The sequence below is a fragment of the Emys orbicularis genome, chromosome 13 (genome assembly GCF_028017835.1).
Source record: "Emys orbicularis isolate rEmyOrb1 chromosome 13, rEmyOrb1.hap1, whole genome shotgun sequence".
In the NCBI taxonomy this organism is placed as follows: Eukaryota; Metazoa; Chordata; order Testudines; family Emydidae; genus Emys; species Emys orbicularis.
In genome coordinates, this window is record NC_088695.1 from 26274030 (window position 1) to 26291398 (window position 17369).

Consider the following 17369-nt stretch of genomic DNA (forward strand, 5'->3'; position numbering starts at 1 on the left):
TGGATATGAGAAAAGAAGTCCCCAGGCCAGTGGGCCACCAGCTATAACCACAGGGGAAACCTACAGCAAGGGGCCACCAGCCATAACCACAGGGGGAACTCACAACAACGGACCACCAGCCAGAACCACAGGGGGAACCCACAACAAGGGGCCACCAGCCAGAACCACAGTGAGAAGCTGAAACAGAGGCCACTGACCAGTACTACAGGGGGAATCTGAGATAGAGGCCACCTGCCGGTACAATAGGGAGCATCTGGGATAAAGGCAACCAGCTGGTACAGCAGGGGCAACTGGCCAGTACCACAGGGCAAATGTGGGATAGAGGCAACCGGCCAGTACCACAGCGCAAATATGGGATAGAGGCAACCGGCCAGTACCACAGGGCAAATGTGGGATAGAGGCAACCGGCCAGTACCACAGGGCAAATGTGGGATAGAGGTACCCGGCCAGTACCACAGGGCAAATGTGGAATATAGGGCCACCAGACGGTACCACTGGGTGCATGCAGGTAATAGCAGAGTATTGTTTTCTATGTCATATTGAGACCTGAAGCATAGTAAGGTGCTCAGATACCATACTGACTTTGCCTGCACCGATACTTTTCAAATGTTTCACCATTGCACAGCCACTGGTGCAGCCCCACGTGGACTATTGCAGGCAGGCTGCCAGGAGTTTTACAATCACATCATCCAGACCAGCACTGTGTAGACTCATGGGGTTATGCACTAGCATCCCACCTATTGCCTCAGGACGGGAGCAGGCACCGGTGCCAGTGTGAAGGTGGAAGACTTGCAGAAAAACGGCTTGCATAGGCACAACCAGCAATGAGCTACAAAGCTTGTAACATTAGTGATCTACAGCCACCCAAAACCAGAGCAAAATATTTCACATAGTGATTTCTGGAAGAGCTCAGTTTTGTCGGATCTGTAAGAGGCGTGAGAGATGTCTGCAGAATTACTGGAAATAGCTTGGGGCAGAGTTTTTGTGTGGGGACAGCTGAGTCATCCAGGTTTGTAAAATACATGTCTGTGTGTGATTTTCTACCAGGCATTGTATCCCATTGAGGGTCTGGCTTGAACTGACAAGGTCAAAGAAAACTTCAGTAAAAGTACACTTCTACCCTAAAATGTGACTCTGTAATAATGTCATCGTAGGACTCCATATCCACTGTGTCTCATTGCTCCCAGATCTGTTGTGCTCAGTTTAAAAGTATCAGCCCCACAAACTCATTCTGGGATCTGAGAGGCAAGCTGGGTTCTTTATTTCTCAGATGTTCTGGAGGTCAAATTTCATCAGCTATCCCTGTGAAGTCCTAGTGTCTTCAGATGATGTAACCAGTGACACCTGCACAAACCCATTTAAAACTAATTATGGTACACAGGTGCCAAAGGGGAGAAAGGTATTGCTCTGGTGTAAACTGAAGTTATAATTTGGGGTGCAGAATCTTTATTTCAAGCAATGATCAGCGAGATCAGAAAAGCCCAGGCTGAGTTTGTGGGGCTGGAAATAACACGCTTTTACCTGCAAACTGAGAAAATCTGATTTGGCATCATTGAGAATCAGTGACTATTGGAACCCACCTTGCCAGGTTTGCAGGGCTACTTTTCAGGGTGTGTCCATTCTCTGAGGTTATCAGTCCATACTTTGCCTACCCATGGCTCAACACGTCCGGTAAAGCAAAGACCTGCCATACCTCAGCAGAGCAGGATGAATGGAATCTGTCCTGGGAATTGGGATATCCTCAAGCGGCTATTATCTGGTACAATCAAAACCACAGAGCTCCCAATTCAAGGGAGAAAATGTAAGCAAAAGAACATTTGTATAATACATTAGTTGAGATCTGACAAGTTCTAGTACTTAGTGACCCTTTCTTTGTTTCATTGGGTAGTTGACTGAGGAGGGAGATCAAAGAAGAGATTATACCTCACCAATAAGAAGTTCTGTGGTTTGAAAACTTTGGATGTGTCCCCCGATCCTCTGCACTTGACTGAGAGTAGAGGCCTTTCCCCTGGTTTGGAGAATACATTGTATAGTGATTTTATAGACTTTAGTGTCAGGCAGTGATGCATCACCCGGCAGAGTGTCATACAAGAATCATAAATCACAATCTCCCAGGAACTTGTGAATGTCAGGCACTTGAATTCACTGATGTGGTATCCATGATGCTTTGCCATGTCTCACATCCCCATCTCCTTCCCAAAATAGCCTAATTCTAAAATATTAGTCAGCACTTGGAGTGCTGCCATAGCACAGGAGACAGTTGAGAAAACAGAGAAAATGTGTCTCCTAGTGCAAAGAAATATTAAGATGCACTTCCCGAGGCTCTGTTCAAACCAGAGACAGAAGCTACTGGCATGATACTGTAATAAATGGGGCAGGAGAAAGCTGTCGGGTTAATAGAGGGTGAGGTAGTGCAGTCACCTCACACATTGGAAATCACCCATGATGAAGCCTCAACATGAAGCTGTATTTCTACAAAGAAGAATTGTATCGGACACTTTCAAATTTGGAAGCAAATCTCTGAAAGCTACAGCATGCTTGCTGGGACATAGTCTCTTTTGTCTACAAGTACAATTATTCTGACAGTTAGAGCCAACAGGAAAATTTCAAACAAGAGTGCAGCAGATATGCCTGGAAGGATTTTCAAAAGCTCCTAAGTGACTTGAGCACAAGTACCACTGAAAATGCTCCTAAGTCACACCTACCTGTTGCATCCAAAAAAATCCTGTATTCAGAGCACAGACAGACAATTATGGCTGCAAATAGATAATGTGACACAGACACTTATGTGCCCACTTATTGATTTATACATGCAAATATGGCAGTTTGCATGTGCAATCAGTGCATGCACTTTTTAAGACACAACAGTGGTGTGCAAACTTGAAAATTTGCCCTTAAAAGTTAACCACACTGAAATACCATTTAAATGTGATATAAACCTGTAGACAGTTTAAAATGAATCCCAAAGGCCAAGGCAAACAGATAGAGAACACTGAGATGATTGACTTCATACACAACTAAGGCAGGCAATTTTCTTCAAGCAACAAAAGTTAGTTGTCCACTTTGAAAAGTATGTTCCTATCTTCGTGACTATCAGTTATAGTTTACGTATAGATCATCTAGTCTCCCATCTTCTTATTGATGGGGAATGTATGGTGTGGAACTCCCAGGAAAGCCAACAGCTGGTGTGTATAAATCATCTATCTGCACATCTAAGGAAGAATAGACCCCCCTGAGCCTCTTCAGTTAAGGAAGGAAGGTAGATTTTATTTTACACATAGAAGTAACTGAACAATATTGTACAGTAAATTGATTAAAGATCAACTAAAATGTCTGAGAGGGAGGAGCATGTTGCCAGGCCCTGCCCAGGGGATCCCAGCAGTTAGTCCCAAGTGCTCTGGACACACCACTCTGTGCTCTGCACCCCAGCCTGAGTGCACTCCCCATGCTCATCATCTCAGCCTAAACACATATCCCATCATGCTCAGTGTGAGCTCAGGCCCTGATAGGATATGAAATAACAATAAACCCCCATTTCTGAAGGAGGCCTCATGTGTCCCACCATCCACATGTCCTTCCTTGCCCCTTTTTAGCCCCCTCTCCCCTAGAAGATTAGTGGTGTGTCCCTCTGCTTCCTCCTGGCCAGTGCTCTACCCAGGATGGAAGTGCATTACACGTCCCATGGGTGCTGCCTCAGCCTCAATAAACTTTATTTAAATACACACAGACATACACAGACAATATACAGATATTTGTTTCTTCTCTGAAAGTTCTACAGGACTGACACCGCTTTGGATGACACTCATGGAGAATTTTAAAAAGTGCAGCAAATGTATGAAAAATAAAACTCTTTTAATGGTGGTCATCCACGGAAACAACAATAGATGTATGTTCAACCAGGCGGGCACATGGACACGGCTCCACACATAGTACATTGGCTCTGTATAAGCATCTCCACATACATTGTGTCTATATAAATGTACAACAGTCTCATAAGTCAGCAAGGAACAAAATCAGATTAGTATGGACGTGGCACACCTTTGCACTCCCAGCGATATGATCCACTGTCCACGTACCAATGTGACTTTGTTAGAATATGGAATGTAAACACAAAACTGGTTCAAACAAACATTCGCACCATCTACTATAGAAACCCCCGACATATGCAACAATGTTATAAAAGGAACATTCACCTTGGGGTTCTGGTGACAAGTTACTCAACACCAGCTCCTGCAGTTTTGTTATCACCATAACTCCTAAACAGGATTATATGTTTGCTTATCTAATATAGCTACAACTATCTTTCAACATAGATTGTATATACAGTACATATACACAGAACATACACAGCACACAATATGTATATTTATGTGTTTTCATGTTTGTACAGTATATCACAGATTATGTGAACACAGAATATATGTACGTGGACCTGTAAGAAATCATTTTATAAAATATTTGTAATACCAAACCAAAAAAAAAAAACAACAAAAACAAAATTCCCACAACCTGGAAATCAGTTGAATAAACAAAAATCCCCACTCTTGAAATGCTGCCACCTACCCCCTTGGGTGGCATTACAGACCTTTCTGTTCCCAAGATAAAAGCAGCAGCAAGAGGGTCAGTTTGCATCCATGCTCCCAGAAAACACAAAGCAATACAAGTTGTTGGATTGCAAACTCAGAGTGGTGTCTGTATTCCCTAATTCTGCACTCCCCCTCTTTCCCTCACTAGGGTGTAAGAGACTCTGCCAGCAGCACAATATTTAACCTGCAACAAGATGGGCTAGAATAAATCTACTGACTGCAGTCCAGGACTGTTATCTCCTATCACTTAGAACCCAGCTTCTGAGTTATAGCTTTTTATTTAAAACAATATTTTTATTTAGCAAAAAATTGTTTCCACTGTACCCTTCACGTGTCCTCTTCCTAATGTGACAAACCCGGAGGAGATGAAATTATGGAGATCTGGCCCTCCACTTCGATAAATATCCTTCCCATAGTGACCTGCCAAGGCAAATGACAACAAGCAAGGCATTACTCAACATATCCATTACGCCATGCATCCACATTAGCCCCAATTCAATGAGAGCCAAAGCCCCGTCATATAGTGAGACAATAAAAGGAAAGCGAGGACGTGAGAGGCATAGAGAGTTCAGAGAGCAGGAATATCTAAACACAACACAAATAGAGTGTGAATTGCAGAGGGAAAAAACAGCGTGCCTGGAGCTCCCAGGAGTTACAAACACTTATGAATTACTGATAGGGGAACCTCAGAAGAGGTTCAAAACCCAAAACCATGGACTCAAACACCCCACACGTTAGGGAAGTAGGCCCATCTTTAGATCAAAGATTCAGCAGCATTAGGACAGGTATCCCAAAGTGATCAGAACTATCCAGACCTTTGAGACTGAGAAACTGGGCTGGAAATCATGTGAGAAACAGCTCTGATTCTTCCTGATGCCATCTAGGCTGGGGGAACCCTAAATATGCCATTCCTGATGAGTATCAGTGCTTCTGCTTCTGGTCTCAAAAATATTTTGAGCTTCCAGGCTTGTCTACACTGAAAAGTGACATTGGTATAGCTACGTCTCTCCAGGATGTGAAAAATCCAGCCTGACCTAACCCCTAGTGTAGACAGTGTTAGGTCAATGGTAAAATTCTTCCACCAGCCTAGCTACTGCCTTTCGGGGAGGTGGCTTATCTACAGCAATGAGGTAAATCCCTCCCGACACTGCAGTAAGCGTCTGTACTGAAGTGCTAAAGCAACAGCAGCTGTGCCTTTGTAGTGTAGACATAGCCTCAGAATTAGTCTGAGTTTAGTTAGAGTTCACTATAAAAGTGCAGGTGTCTCCCTACACTATCCAAATTGGTTTCCCTGTCCCTATTAGAGATATGGCTGGAGAACCTGCTTCTTAGCTTTGACTCGTTCTAGCTGAGACAATGATACATCCATTGGAGGAGCGGGTCCCCAGACACCTTCTTACTGCTGTTGCTGGCTGAAAAGCACTCCCTTGGCGCTGCCACCCAGTTGTGACAGTTAACACCCCTGACATTTGCTGCCTCTTTAATAACAAGAGATCCTGCCTGTCTATCCCCGAGACCATGTGTCGCTCTGACACAAGAGCAAAATCAGCTGCTTGTGAACGCCTCCCTTTTCCACGTTATTAATTCTTCTGTTCCTCTTCTTGAACAGAGTTGCAAATGAGACTGGAGCCAGTGGGAAGGGAGGGAGGCGGGGTTCAGAGGGGCGCAGCAGTTTTCTTTTTTGTCTGCATTTTCGTGATGCCTTGGAGTCTAGCTACAACAATGACTGACACTTTATCAGTGCCTAAGACAGGCAGATATTTTTTCATGTAAATAGGGATAAAAAAGAAATATGCACATATGCTATCACATCTAACTGATGGCTGTGATTTATACATCGCCTCTGAGAAACTGCTTGAGTCAGAGATCAGGCAGTGAAAGAGTATGAAATAGCGCAGACTGAGTGGAAGATTAAAAGGTTGTTTGCTAGTTTGTTCTCTGACCCTTGCCATCCCCTCTTTAGTGCAACATAAGAGTTAAATTAAGAGTTTCCCATGGTAACAAAACAACATCATTTGAACAGAAATCATGTTTCCCCAAGAGCAGCCTGTCTCAGGACAGTTCAAATACCAGTAGTTTTTCTCTTTACAGATATATTATGGGATGATGTGTCTATTTTATGTATTCCTTTATTCCCACTCACTTCTTGTCATTTCTCATGGCCTCCTAATGTAAAATTACTGATATATGAGCTCTCACTTTCAAAAGTGCCTAGAGGAGAGCTAGCGGGACAATCATAGCAGCTATTATTCACACAGACATTTTTATAATCACCACTTGATTGGAATGGTTCACACTGAAACAGAATGCCATTCCCACTCCATCCCTTCTCTGCAGGCCCGAGAGCTCGAGGAAGTACCCATGTGGAGTGTAGAGAAAGCAGAGGTATGTGAAACACTCAGGGAAATGAAAAACCAGGCAAAATCCTGGCTTATTTCATATTTCGTTATCTACTCACAAATAGCTGCTTTTCTGAAAAAAATATGTTGTTTACAGACATGTATTTTTCCAAATGCAAAAGGGCCAGTTCTGAACAAAACATGATTTTGTGTCTCACCATTGCAGGAATTATCCAATGACTGGAAATACAAAAGTAGCCATTCCATTGATGTGCTAGGCACAGCAAGAGGGCAGAAATGTTTATGCCAAATCCCGCAAGATCTTGGATTTTTCCCAGCTCTCCTGGTCACCCTGCAAGTTGCATAGTGTGTGATACCACTCTCATCAGCTGGCATCAGAAGGGGTTGGAAATATGGAGAAGCACTGCCTGGAAGCATCACCCCCAGGTACAGCACCCCCAGGATTAAAGTTCCATCTTTGTCAGAGCCATGATATTCTTGAACCAAAATGCAATTCTGAGATTCTCCTATGGGTTTGCAGCCATGAACAGGCAATTGCTGGGTAAGACTCCTCCAGGAATGTTTACGATGTGTCTGTCTGCACAGCTCCAGTGGTGTGGAGTGACAGAGTGAGGTGGGTTTTTAAATTGTGTTAAGTAATCTTCATTGGAAAATAAAGAGGTTTGTTTTTTTTAAGCACAGGCTGACCCTGGGACTTCTTGCCCTTTTCTCTGTACATTTTATGATTTCTGCAATTTCTCCCGTCAAAGCCAAGACGTTCCTCATCTTTGGCTTTAGCAACCAGACAGCCTGCCCTCCCTGCCTACTGTTGGTGTCTGTCCCTTTTCTTTCACTTTTCAGATCTTCTGCTATAAGCTGTGGGTCTATGGCAGCCTTTCTCAAATGCGGTGACCAGGGGATTTCCTGCACTGCCCAGGGGCTCCAGGGGCAGACTTCAGCACCCCCCACATGTCTTCATTCACAGGACTCTGGGGTCAGGCTTCAGACCCTCCACCCCTCCCTTCTTCAGCCACGGGACTCCAGGGGTGGGCTTCAGCAGGGCCGATCTTACCAGGTGCTGTGGTCAAGAGGCAAGGAGCGGGATGAGCCTGGGGTGTGAGGCCGCTTAGGGCAATGGCAGGGGATCATCAGGGCCCGGGTGGTGCTGGGGAGCCCAGTGGTGTGTGGGGGGGTCCCTGGGGATGGGGGGAGGCAGCGGGGACCAGGGGCACCAAAATACAACTGTACATTATTTTTATTATTGAGTCTTACATAAATAAATTACAATGATTTGGACATGTCTGTGTGTGTATTTGTTTGTTTTTCCTAAAATTAATGAAGTATTTTAGGAAAATTTGTCAGAGCGGCCACCAGCAAGAGTTGTTGGCCACACACTGTGGCCACCAAAAAATTGGTTGTGAGACCCCCTGGTCTAAGGGGTTCTTAGGTTTTTGAGTCTGGGGCCATGGTGTCTCTTGGGTTCATCTCCCAGCTGTCCTGGGCGTGGTCGCTTCCTGTTCCGGGTGCAGGGAAGGAGTGAATCTTTGCTTGTCAAACTGTCCTCCCCTCCAGCTCCCCACCCGTCAGCCTGCCCGGATGTGGGCATCTGACCCGCCCAAGAGAGGGCAGAGCATAGGCCTGACACAACTACCCCGCTCCCATCCCCTCTGACCAGAACAGAGTGAGCCTGTCCCTTTACCTCGGTCTGTCCTCTCTCTGTTGTCAGTCTGTCTTTCTTTGGTTGGCTGGGGACATTCTTGTAACAAAATCACAGCTTTGTAGGTAAGCTGAGCACTAGAACTGGGCAAATAACTGGTTGTTCAGTTCACTGGCAGTTCCAAAGAAACGGGAAACATGTTTGGTTTGAGTTGAACCAAATCCAGCGTTAGGCCATAAATGACCATTGTGATCGGCCGTTCTGACCTCCTGCATAACACCAGCCAGAGACTTAACCCAGGGACTCCTGCATCAAGCTCAGTCACCACTAGAGCGTCTCTTTGAAAAAGACTTCTAATCTTCACTAAAGTTTTTGGCTGCCTTGTTTGCAGGTGCTGTGTGGGGTTCCTCCAGTCTGGCATGCTGGGCCTCCTTGGGCTGCTCGCAGGACATTTTCCCCTTTTCATCTCCACCGCAAGAAAATTAATTAGTTAAACTTTAAACTATTGTATCCTACAGCAAGCTTCCACACAGAAAGCCACCCCCTTTGTTGTCCCCCTGCCCCCAAGCAGCGGGCAGTGCATTCCAGTGGACAGGGCTGTTCAGTAGGACTCATGAAGACACAGGTTCTATTTCTGATTCTGCAGCTGGGTGACCTGGGGCAAGTCATAGCGCCACTCTGTGCCTCAGTTCCCCATCTTAAAAATGGGTTACCTCACTTGTAAAGCACTGTGGGGTCTATGCTGAAGAAGAGCTAGGTTTTATTATTATTAAATCCTACAGCACATTTTTCTTCCAACTCAAAGCAGTCACCCACATATCTTGATCTCCTTACAGGGAGTACAGTACTTTGTTACACAGTACTCCTCTAGCCAGTCTGAGTCTTTAAGATCTAGTTCTTTCATTTCATGTAAAATCTAACAATGCTGCTTTTGATTACCATGTTCGACTCTGGCTCACTCTCCCCTCTCTCTCCATATCACACACACAAGCTTGGGAAGGCCAGGGTGTGGCACTGGAGAGAGAGAGGAGGTTAACCCTTATGTTACTGCAATCTTCAATAGATGGAGTTCAAGCACAGAGGAGAATGACTCCCTCCCATAAGATGCAGGACCCAGGAAATGCAGAACAGATGGGTGGTTTTGCTCATCACACAACAAAGGCAGACTCTTTAGGGCATACAGAACATTTCTTTGCAACTGCATCCTAAGTAAATTGCATATGGAACGAACTTGGTTATGAATAGCAATTACAACTCCAGCTCTGGGACAACAGAATTATTAGAGCTGAACTAAAATGCTGTTATCTACCTTTCAGAAATGTTATTACTAAATAAGGATTACATTACTCAGGAGAGGGGGATAAGGGCTTTCATGTATAGAAGAGAGGCATCTGGGTGAAAAATGTTGGAATTACATCCCACTGTTTATAGGATTCCCTAAAAAAATTATAAAACTAGGAATGAGAGGTCAGGCTCCAAATTGCTCAATGAAAACATTCTCACATACATCTTAGAAGAGCAAAATGTTGGGGGGGGGGGGTTTAGGGAATAAAGATGAAGCCCATCCCTGGTGCATCTCATTTCTGCTGGAGTCTTCTCGCTGGGCAATTTTAAACATTTCAGCGACTGGAGACAAAGTATGTCAACAGCACAGACAATTCTAAGGTGTGTGTTAGATGCACAGAAAAATGCTATGCATTCTCTTGGAACTGAGAAATGACATCTGTTTATCTTGTCAATCAAACGTAATGATCTCTGAAGTTAAGGAGAGGTGCAACTCACAGAGCAAAATAAAATAATTCTCTGTGCTAGCACAGAGCTGCTGAAGAGCATGGAGCACCCAGGCAAAACAGCTATTGCAGCTGACCACCAATAACCACCCCTGTTTGTGGAAAGTAGCTGCAGTAATTGGCCAGCATTAGACCGGGCTCCTGGCTGAAGGCTACCCTCCTGCAGGGACTGGTTTATAGTCAGGTCAGACATCTTGCTATTTTACCACAGCATGGGAGGTAGATTACCAGAGATTACAATGATAACAAGGTGCCCCAGAGGGATCATACAGAAGGCAGCTGTGCATTTCTAAAATTTTCTATCAGAAAGGCACAATTAGGGTATTTCTCCAGGTTTAACAGCATTTGTTCCAAGATTGCTGTGCGGATCCCACGTGTGGAAATGCAGCGACAAAGAACCAAGGAGAATTCAGGGTAGGCCAGGGAGCTTGGCAACACTTCATAGCCCTGCCCTGGATACTGGGGATGCTATTGTCAACACTCACTTCCCAGTGCACAGAGCTGGAGGTGCTGGAGTTGTTCCCTAATCTAAATTACACTGGTATGGCTGCAAGGCAGTTTGAGGAATAGAGTGTCTGCCCTAATTCACATACTCTGTGAATATGAATGACCATATCTGCATAAATTCTCTCAACGATTTCTTCCATCTTTGCCTCCCCCTTGAGCTTCCCTATCCTGCCTCCAGCTGGCTGCCTCCTCCCTAGAACCTTGAGTTTCTGCCCACCTCCCTCTGCCTCTCCTTTCCTCCCTCAAGTCCCCACCTCCCATCTACCCTCCACCCCACCACATCCCAGAGTTCTCCCCTCACGTGTTCCCTGACCATAAAGACCCTGCTAGAGCCTTGTCTCCAACCTCAGCCCACCTGTGGCCATAGAGATGGGGCTTGGACCGCCACCTGCATAGCACCCCCTGCCCATTGCTCCAGCACTAGCTTTCTGGCTATGGGCATGTGGGGGGCTGTCCTATAGGCACAGATCCTGATGGTTCAAGGCCTTTGTGATTCTCATGAAACAGAAGACAGAATCCGGGGTCTGAGCTGGAGAGACCGAGCAGCCCTGCCAGGCTGGCCTCTCCCATGGACTGCCAACAGGGACTGTGTCCAGGGGCCTGGCCTGGCTGGAGTAGGGGTGCAGGGCTCAGCCGAAACAGTGACCTAGGCCCTGATTTTCAGAGGTGCTGAGGACCTATATCTAGCACTGACTTAACCTGGAGTTGTAGGTGCCTAGCGCCTCTGAAAATCAGGCCTGTAACTTGGCACAAACTCAGCACAGGCTCACCACAAACTCCCTGACCTGAGCTTAGCTTTGGGTTCAGCACAGAGCCTGAAGGCAGGGAGCTCTCCAGCACTGCTAGCCACAGCCAAAAGCTTGCGTCAGGTCCCCACAATCATGAGACTGACCTGGAAATCAGGAGAGCTGTTGTTTTTGATAATGCCTTTTTTTTTTAGGGGTGGGGTGGGGGAGGTATTTGCCTGCTGTTTTCTGAACATTTAGAGAGCATGCTAGCATTTCTCTACAGCCAGCTGCTTGGTTTCACTGAAAGCTGGGATACTCACATCACCTGGGCATTATGAAAAAAGCCAAATATTGCCAAATTCATGAAAAAGTCAAATGTGATGGCAACATGGCATTCTTCCCTGGCACCGGGTTTTGTGACAAAAGGTTCCTGCAGGTCCAAGCTAGAACCAGTGCCAAAGCCACAGCCACATGCAGCACACCCAGTGCAAGCCAGATTCACTGCAATGGGTTATGTGAGCCAGTGCAGTGCTTGTAAACATTCCTGACACCAGTGAGATTTTGTTGCAAGCCAGAAAAAACATGGAAAGTAAAATCAAACCTGGTCGGGATCTTAGTAACATTTCCCTTAGGCTATTGTTCCTCTCATTAGATACAAGGGGGATTCATAATCAGATTAAGTATCTAAGTAAAAGTATCTAATTAGTATTAGATTTATACCAAAAATAATAAGGGTCATCTACAGGGGCTCCTGCTGTACCTTGTGAAAACCACATGAGATGGCCTGCAGAACAACCAGCTCCTCTTCCCCACCAGGCCTGGTATCTCCCAAAAGCCTGCCTCTGCAGCCCCTGACCTATGCAGATGTGTCTTGCAGCACACTCTGAAGGTCAATAGACTTGGGGTAAAATGTTCAAAGGTGCCTGTGGGACTTAGGAGCCTGAGTTGGCCTGAAATTCAATGATTCCCTTTTAATTCGAGGGGGAGCTGGCTTGAGTGCCTCTGCCAATTGCAAGCATGGCACTATGGCCCCTTCCCTGCTGCAGTCTAGTACTGGGTTATAGAGCATGCACAACTTGCTGAGCAGCAGGGTAGGGAGGTCATGTATCAAGACCAATCCTGCAGCACTAAGTTGTACAAACACTAATGATGCATTAATCCCCAATCATTCTTATGCAACCCTCAGTGCATCAAATTCCAAAGTAAGTTCACATGGAGGCGGCTCAGACTGTACGGTTACAGTTTGTACTTTAAGCAGTGCCTGGTTTATTTGTACAATTACTATCTGTCTCTGCATTTTCCTTCCCATCAGACTCGCTCAGAGAACCCCAGATGTTTGAGTCAAAGTTCGTGTCCTTATTTGGCATAACTCAATTCATGTCTCCCTCTCTCTAAATTGGCCAGAAACTGAACCCAAGCCTCCAATGTGGCAGGGGAGACTTCTGAACCACCAATGGTCTGGCCAGGTCTTGTAATAATCACACCTTCACATTTACTGTACAATATCCCCTTGTGGACATTTAATAGAGATTGAGAACAGTTTTATACCAGTCCAGAGAATTTTGGATAAAAGTATCCACATGTTGGTTTACAAGTTCTATAGCAAGGATCTCATTCACAATTACATTCTATAGGTTTTACAGTGATGTCTATAGATCCCTATTTATTTCCTCTAGCGCCCAATTGGTATCATCCACGTCACGTTCTATCGGATTTTCTAGGCTAGGATTTTCAAAGGCGCCTAATGGAATTAGGTGGCTAACTCCTACTGAAATTCTATATAGAGTGCAATTTGTACTTAGAGGGCCTCCGTGGTAAAAACATTCATCAATTATGCCACCAAGAAGAGGTTGGAAGGTAAAACTCAAATCAGTGCAACTGCCCAAGCTGCTCACCTCAATTTTGTCATGAGTTGCTTCACCCGTGCTTGTTTGTCCCACTAAAAAGTTTCCTAGGTCAAAACAGCTGTTCTTAGCTTTTAATAACTTCAAGCGAAATACCACTGCAGGAAAAAAAATCCTTCCACCACTTATGTAAACTTGACTGAACATCTAGGAACACTGTGTTATATTAAAATGTGATCAAAATGAGTCCTGTTCTTTACTCAGATATGGCTACGTTTTCTAGAGCTATGATTTTTCTTAAGGTCCAACCCCTGTTCTGCAGACATGAATTACAGGCACAAATCTGCGTAATTATGCAAAAGTAGTCTGATCTGTGCCTGCAGCTGAACTGCAGATGTCAAATGCACACGTAATTGAATTCCTCATGGAAAATGGGACCACAAATTTTGTGGATGCAGTGTGTATCTGCAAAGGGGAAGCTTGACTTTCTTAAACTCTGTCTCAACAAAGGTTATCTCTAGTGATAAACAAAAGATATCAATTAAACATTGTCTATGTTATGTACGAATGGTAAGCTGCTAAAAGTGGAAAACAACAGTTGCATAAGTGGCTTATCTATCCATCTTTCCTTTTTGAAAGAGACCTGGTGCAAGAGAGCATCCCTGTATTCCAAATGGGAAATACTTTTGGAACCATTAATATCTCTTACCATGAAAGAAACTTTTACGTGAGATAAGTATCTGTCCATCCATCCTCATGCACACCCATTATCATCTATCTGTCCATCTATAACCATACACAGCCATCATAAAAAAATAAGAACGGTCATACTAGGTCGGACCAAAGGTCATCATCTGGCAAACAGAGGCTAGGGCAGGGGTGGACAAACTTGTTGGCCCAAGGGCCACATCTAGGTATGGAAATTGTATGGCAGGCCATGAATGCTCACAAAATTGGGGTTGGGGTATAGGAGGGGGTGAGGCTCTGGCTGGAGGTGCGGGCTCTGGGGTGGGGCTGGGGATGAAGGATTTGGGGTGTAGGAGGGTGCTCTAGGCTGGGAATGAGGGGTTCAGAGGGCAGGAGGGGGATCAGGACTGGAGCAGGGGTACGGGGGGGGGGGCTCTGGCTGTGGGTGCAGGCTCTGGAGTTGGGCCAGAAATGAGGAGCTCGGGGTGTGGGTGGAGGATCTGGGCTGGGGCAGGGGATTGGGGTGTGGGGGGTGGGGATGAGGGCTCCGGCTGGGGGTGGGGCTGGGAATGAGGGGTTTGCGGTGCAGGAGGGTGCTGCAGGCTGGCATTGAGGGTGGGAGGGGATTGAGGCATGGGAGAGGGTAAGGGGTGCAGGCTCCAGGCAGCGCTTACCTCAAACAGCTCCTGGAAGCAGCAGCATGTCTCCTCTCCGGCTTCTATGCAGAGGTGCGGCCAGGCGGCTCTGTGTGCTGCCCCATCCACAGGCGCCGTCCCTGCAGCTCCCATTGGACGCAGTTCCCGGCCAATGGGAGCTGCAGGGGCAGCCCCTGCAGATGGGGCAGCGCGCGGAGCCCCCTGGCTGCCCCTAGACTTTGGAGCCGGAGGAGAGATATGCCACAGCTACCAGGAGCTGCAACACACGCGCGCACACAGTGGCCCCCGACCCCGCTTCCCAGCTGAAACACGGGAGTGGGGCAAGCCCCAGACTCCACTCCGCAGCGGGAGCTCGAGGGCCGGATTAAATCGGCTGGTGGGCTGGATGTGGCCCATGGGCCATAGTTTGCTCACACCTGGGCTAGGGACACCATCACTACCCACCCTAAGCCATTGATGGACCTATTCTTCATGAATTTATCTAGTTCTTTTTGAACCCTGTTATAGTTTTGGCCTTCACAACATCCTCTGGCAAAGAGTTCCACAGGTTGATTGTGCGCTCTGTGAAGAAATACTTCTTTTTGTTTGTTTTAAACCTGCTGCCTATTAATTTCATTTGGTGACTCCTAGTTCTTGTGTTATGAGAAGGACTAAATAACACTTCCTTATTTACTTTCTCCACACCAGTCATGATTTTATAGACCTCAATCATATCTCCCCTTAACCGTCTCTTTTCCAAGCTGAAAAGTCCCAGTTTTATTAATCTCTCCTCATACGGAAGCTATTCCATACCCCTAATCATTTTTGTTGCCCTTTTCTGTACCTTTTCCAATTCCAATATATCTTTTTTTGAGATAGGGCAACCACATCTGCACACAGTATTCAAGATGTGGGTGTACCATGGATTTATATAGAGGCAATATGATATTTTCTGTCTTATTATCTATCCCACGTTGAATGGATGTTTTCAGAGAACTATCCACAATGACTCCAAGATCTCTTTCTTGAGCGGTAACAGCTAATTTAGACACCATCATTTTATATGAATAGTTGGGATTATGTTTTCCAGTGTGCATTACTTTGCATTTATCAACATTGAATTTCATCTGCCATTTCGTTGCCCAGTCACCCAGTTTTGTGAAATCCTTTTGTAGCTCTTTGCAGTCTGCCTGGAACTAAAACTATCTTGAGTAGTTTTGTATCATCTGCAAATTTGCAGGTAGGAAAGTGCAACACTAACGGTGACTCACACACTGGGGGTGGGAGTTCAGCAGCCAAAAGACAGACCAGAAACACAGTATCATCTTCTTTAAAAATCTCAGGATCTTTTGGCCCAAGCTCATGACTTTTAATCCCCATATACACCCATCATCTATCCCCATACAGACCTCTTTGACTACCCACCAGCTCACCTGTCTTCTGGATGCCCTTTATGGTCATTTATGTCACCACAGGACATGCCAGTGGAATCTGCTTGGCACAATACGTGGTCAATGATGACAGTCGTTAATCACTCTCTAGTCACTGACCCAACCATCCGTCCACCAGGTTTTGATCTGCCAAGGCACCTGTGGTCATCTCTGAACCGGAAATGACAACTGTGTGGCCAATCTCTTTAAATGGGTTTTTTCTAATGACCCGCGATCCAGCTGCAGTCAACTTCAGCTGCGTCACATATCATTGTCGCATGCCCACTGACTTATTTTGACGGCGGGCTACTGGCTCTCCACCTGGCTGGGCACATAGTGCATATGCCAATGATGATCCATCCATCCATTGTATCCATCCCCGTACACATCCATCATCTATCTATCCCCATGCACACCCGGCATCCATTCATCCAACCACCCATCCCTGTACACACCTGATCCATTCATCCATCTATCCATCCCCGTACACACCCATCTATTTATCTGTCTAGCCATTCCTATACAAACTCATCATCCATTCATCTATCTATCCACATACACACCCATCATCTATCCATCCACCCATCCCCCTCCACAGCCAACATCCTATCTATCCTCATACACACCCATCTATCCCCATACACAATCATCTATCTATCTATCCCCATCCACCCTGTATCTCTCTCTCTCCCTCTCCCTATCTATCCATCCCCCCACACACCCATCATCCTATCTATCCCCATACTAGGGTGACCAAATGTCCCTATTTTATAGGGACAGTCCCGATATTTGGGGCATTTTCTTCTATAGGTGCCTATTACCCCCCACCCCGTCCCGATTTTTCACACTTCCTGTCTGCTCACCCTACCCCATACACACCCATCTATCCCCATACATCTATCTATCCCCATATACACCCCATCATCTATCTATCTATCTGTATTGTGGTCTGAAGCTCTAGGGATAGAGGGAAGGCAGCTCACTGCTCCCACCTGTTGGTAAACAGGAGGAAGCCCAGAGCAGTGTCAGAACTCCATACGGCCACAAGTTCCATAGGGGAAGAAGCTCTCTGCTGCCATCTACTGGTGTGTCAGAGGAAGACACAGAATGAGCCAGGCCTCATTTACCTGGTTGTGATTTACCATCCCAGTGTGAACATTTTGGTC

General features: G+C 45.9%; 1 protein-coding gene across 1 annotated transcript in view; it reads right to left on the minus strand.

The window, feature by feature from the left end:
• SHISA6 (shisa family member 6) overlaps positions 1-17369 on the minus strand; it is a 399346-nt gene that overhangs the window by 322993 nt on the left and 58984 nt on the right. The window contains exon 3 of the mRNA XM_065415678.1: positions 4911-5006. Coding sequence (XP_065271750.1) covers positions 4911-5006 — 96 coding nt within the window. The remainder of the gene's footprint in view (positions 1-4910; positions 5007-17369) is intronic.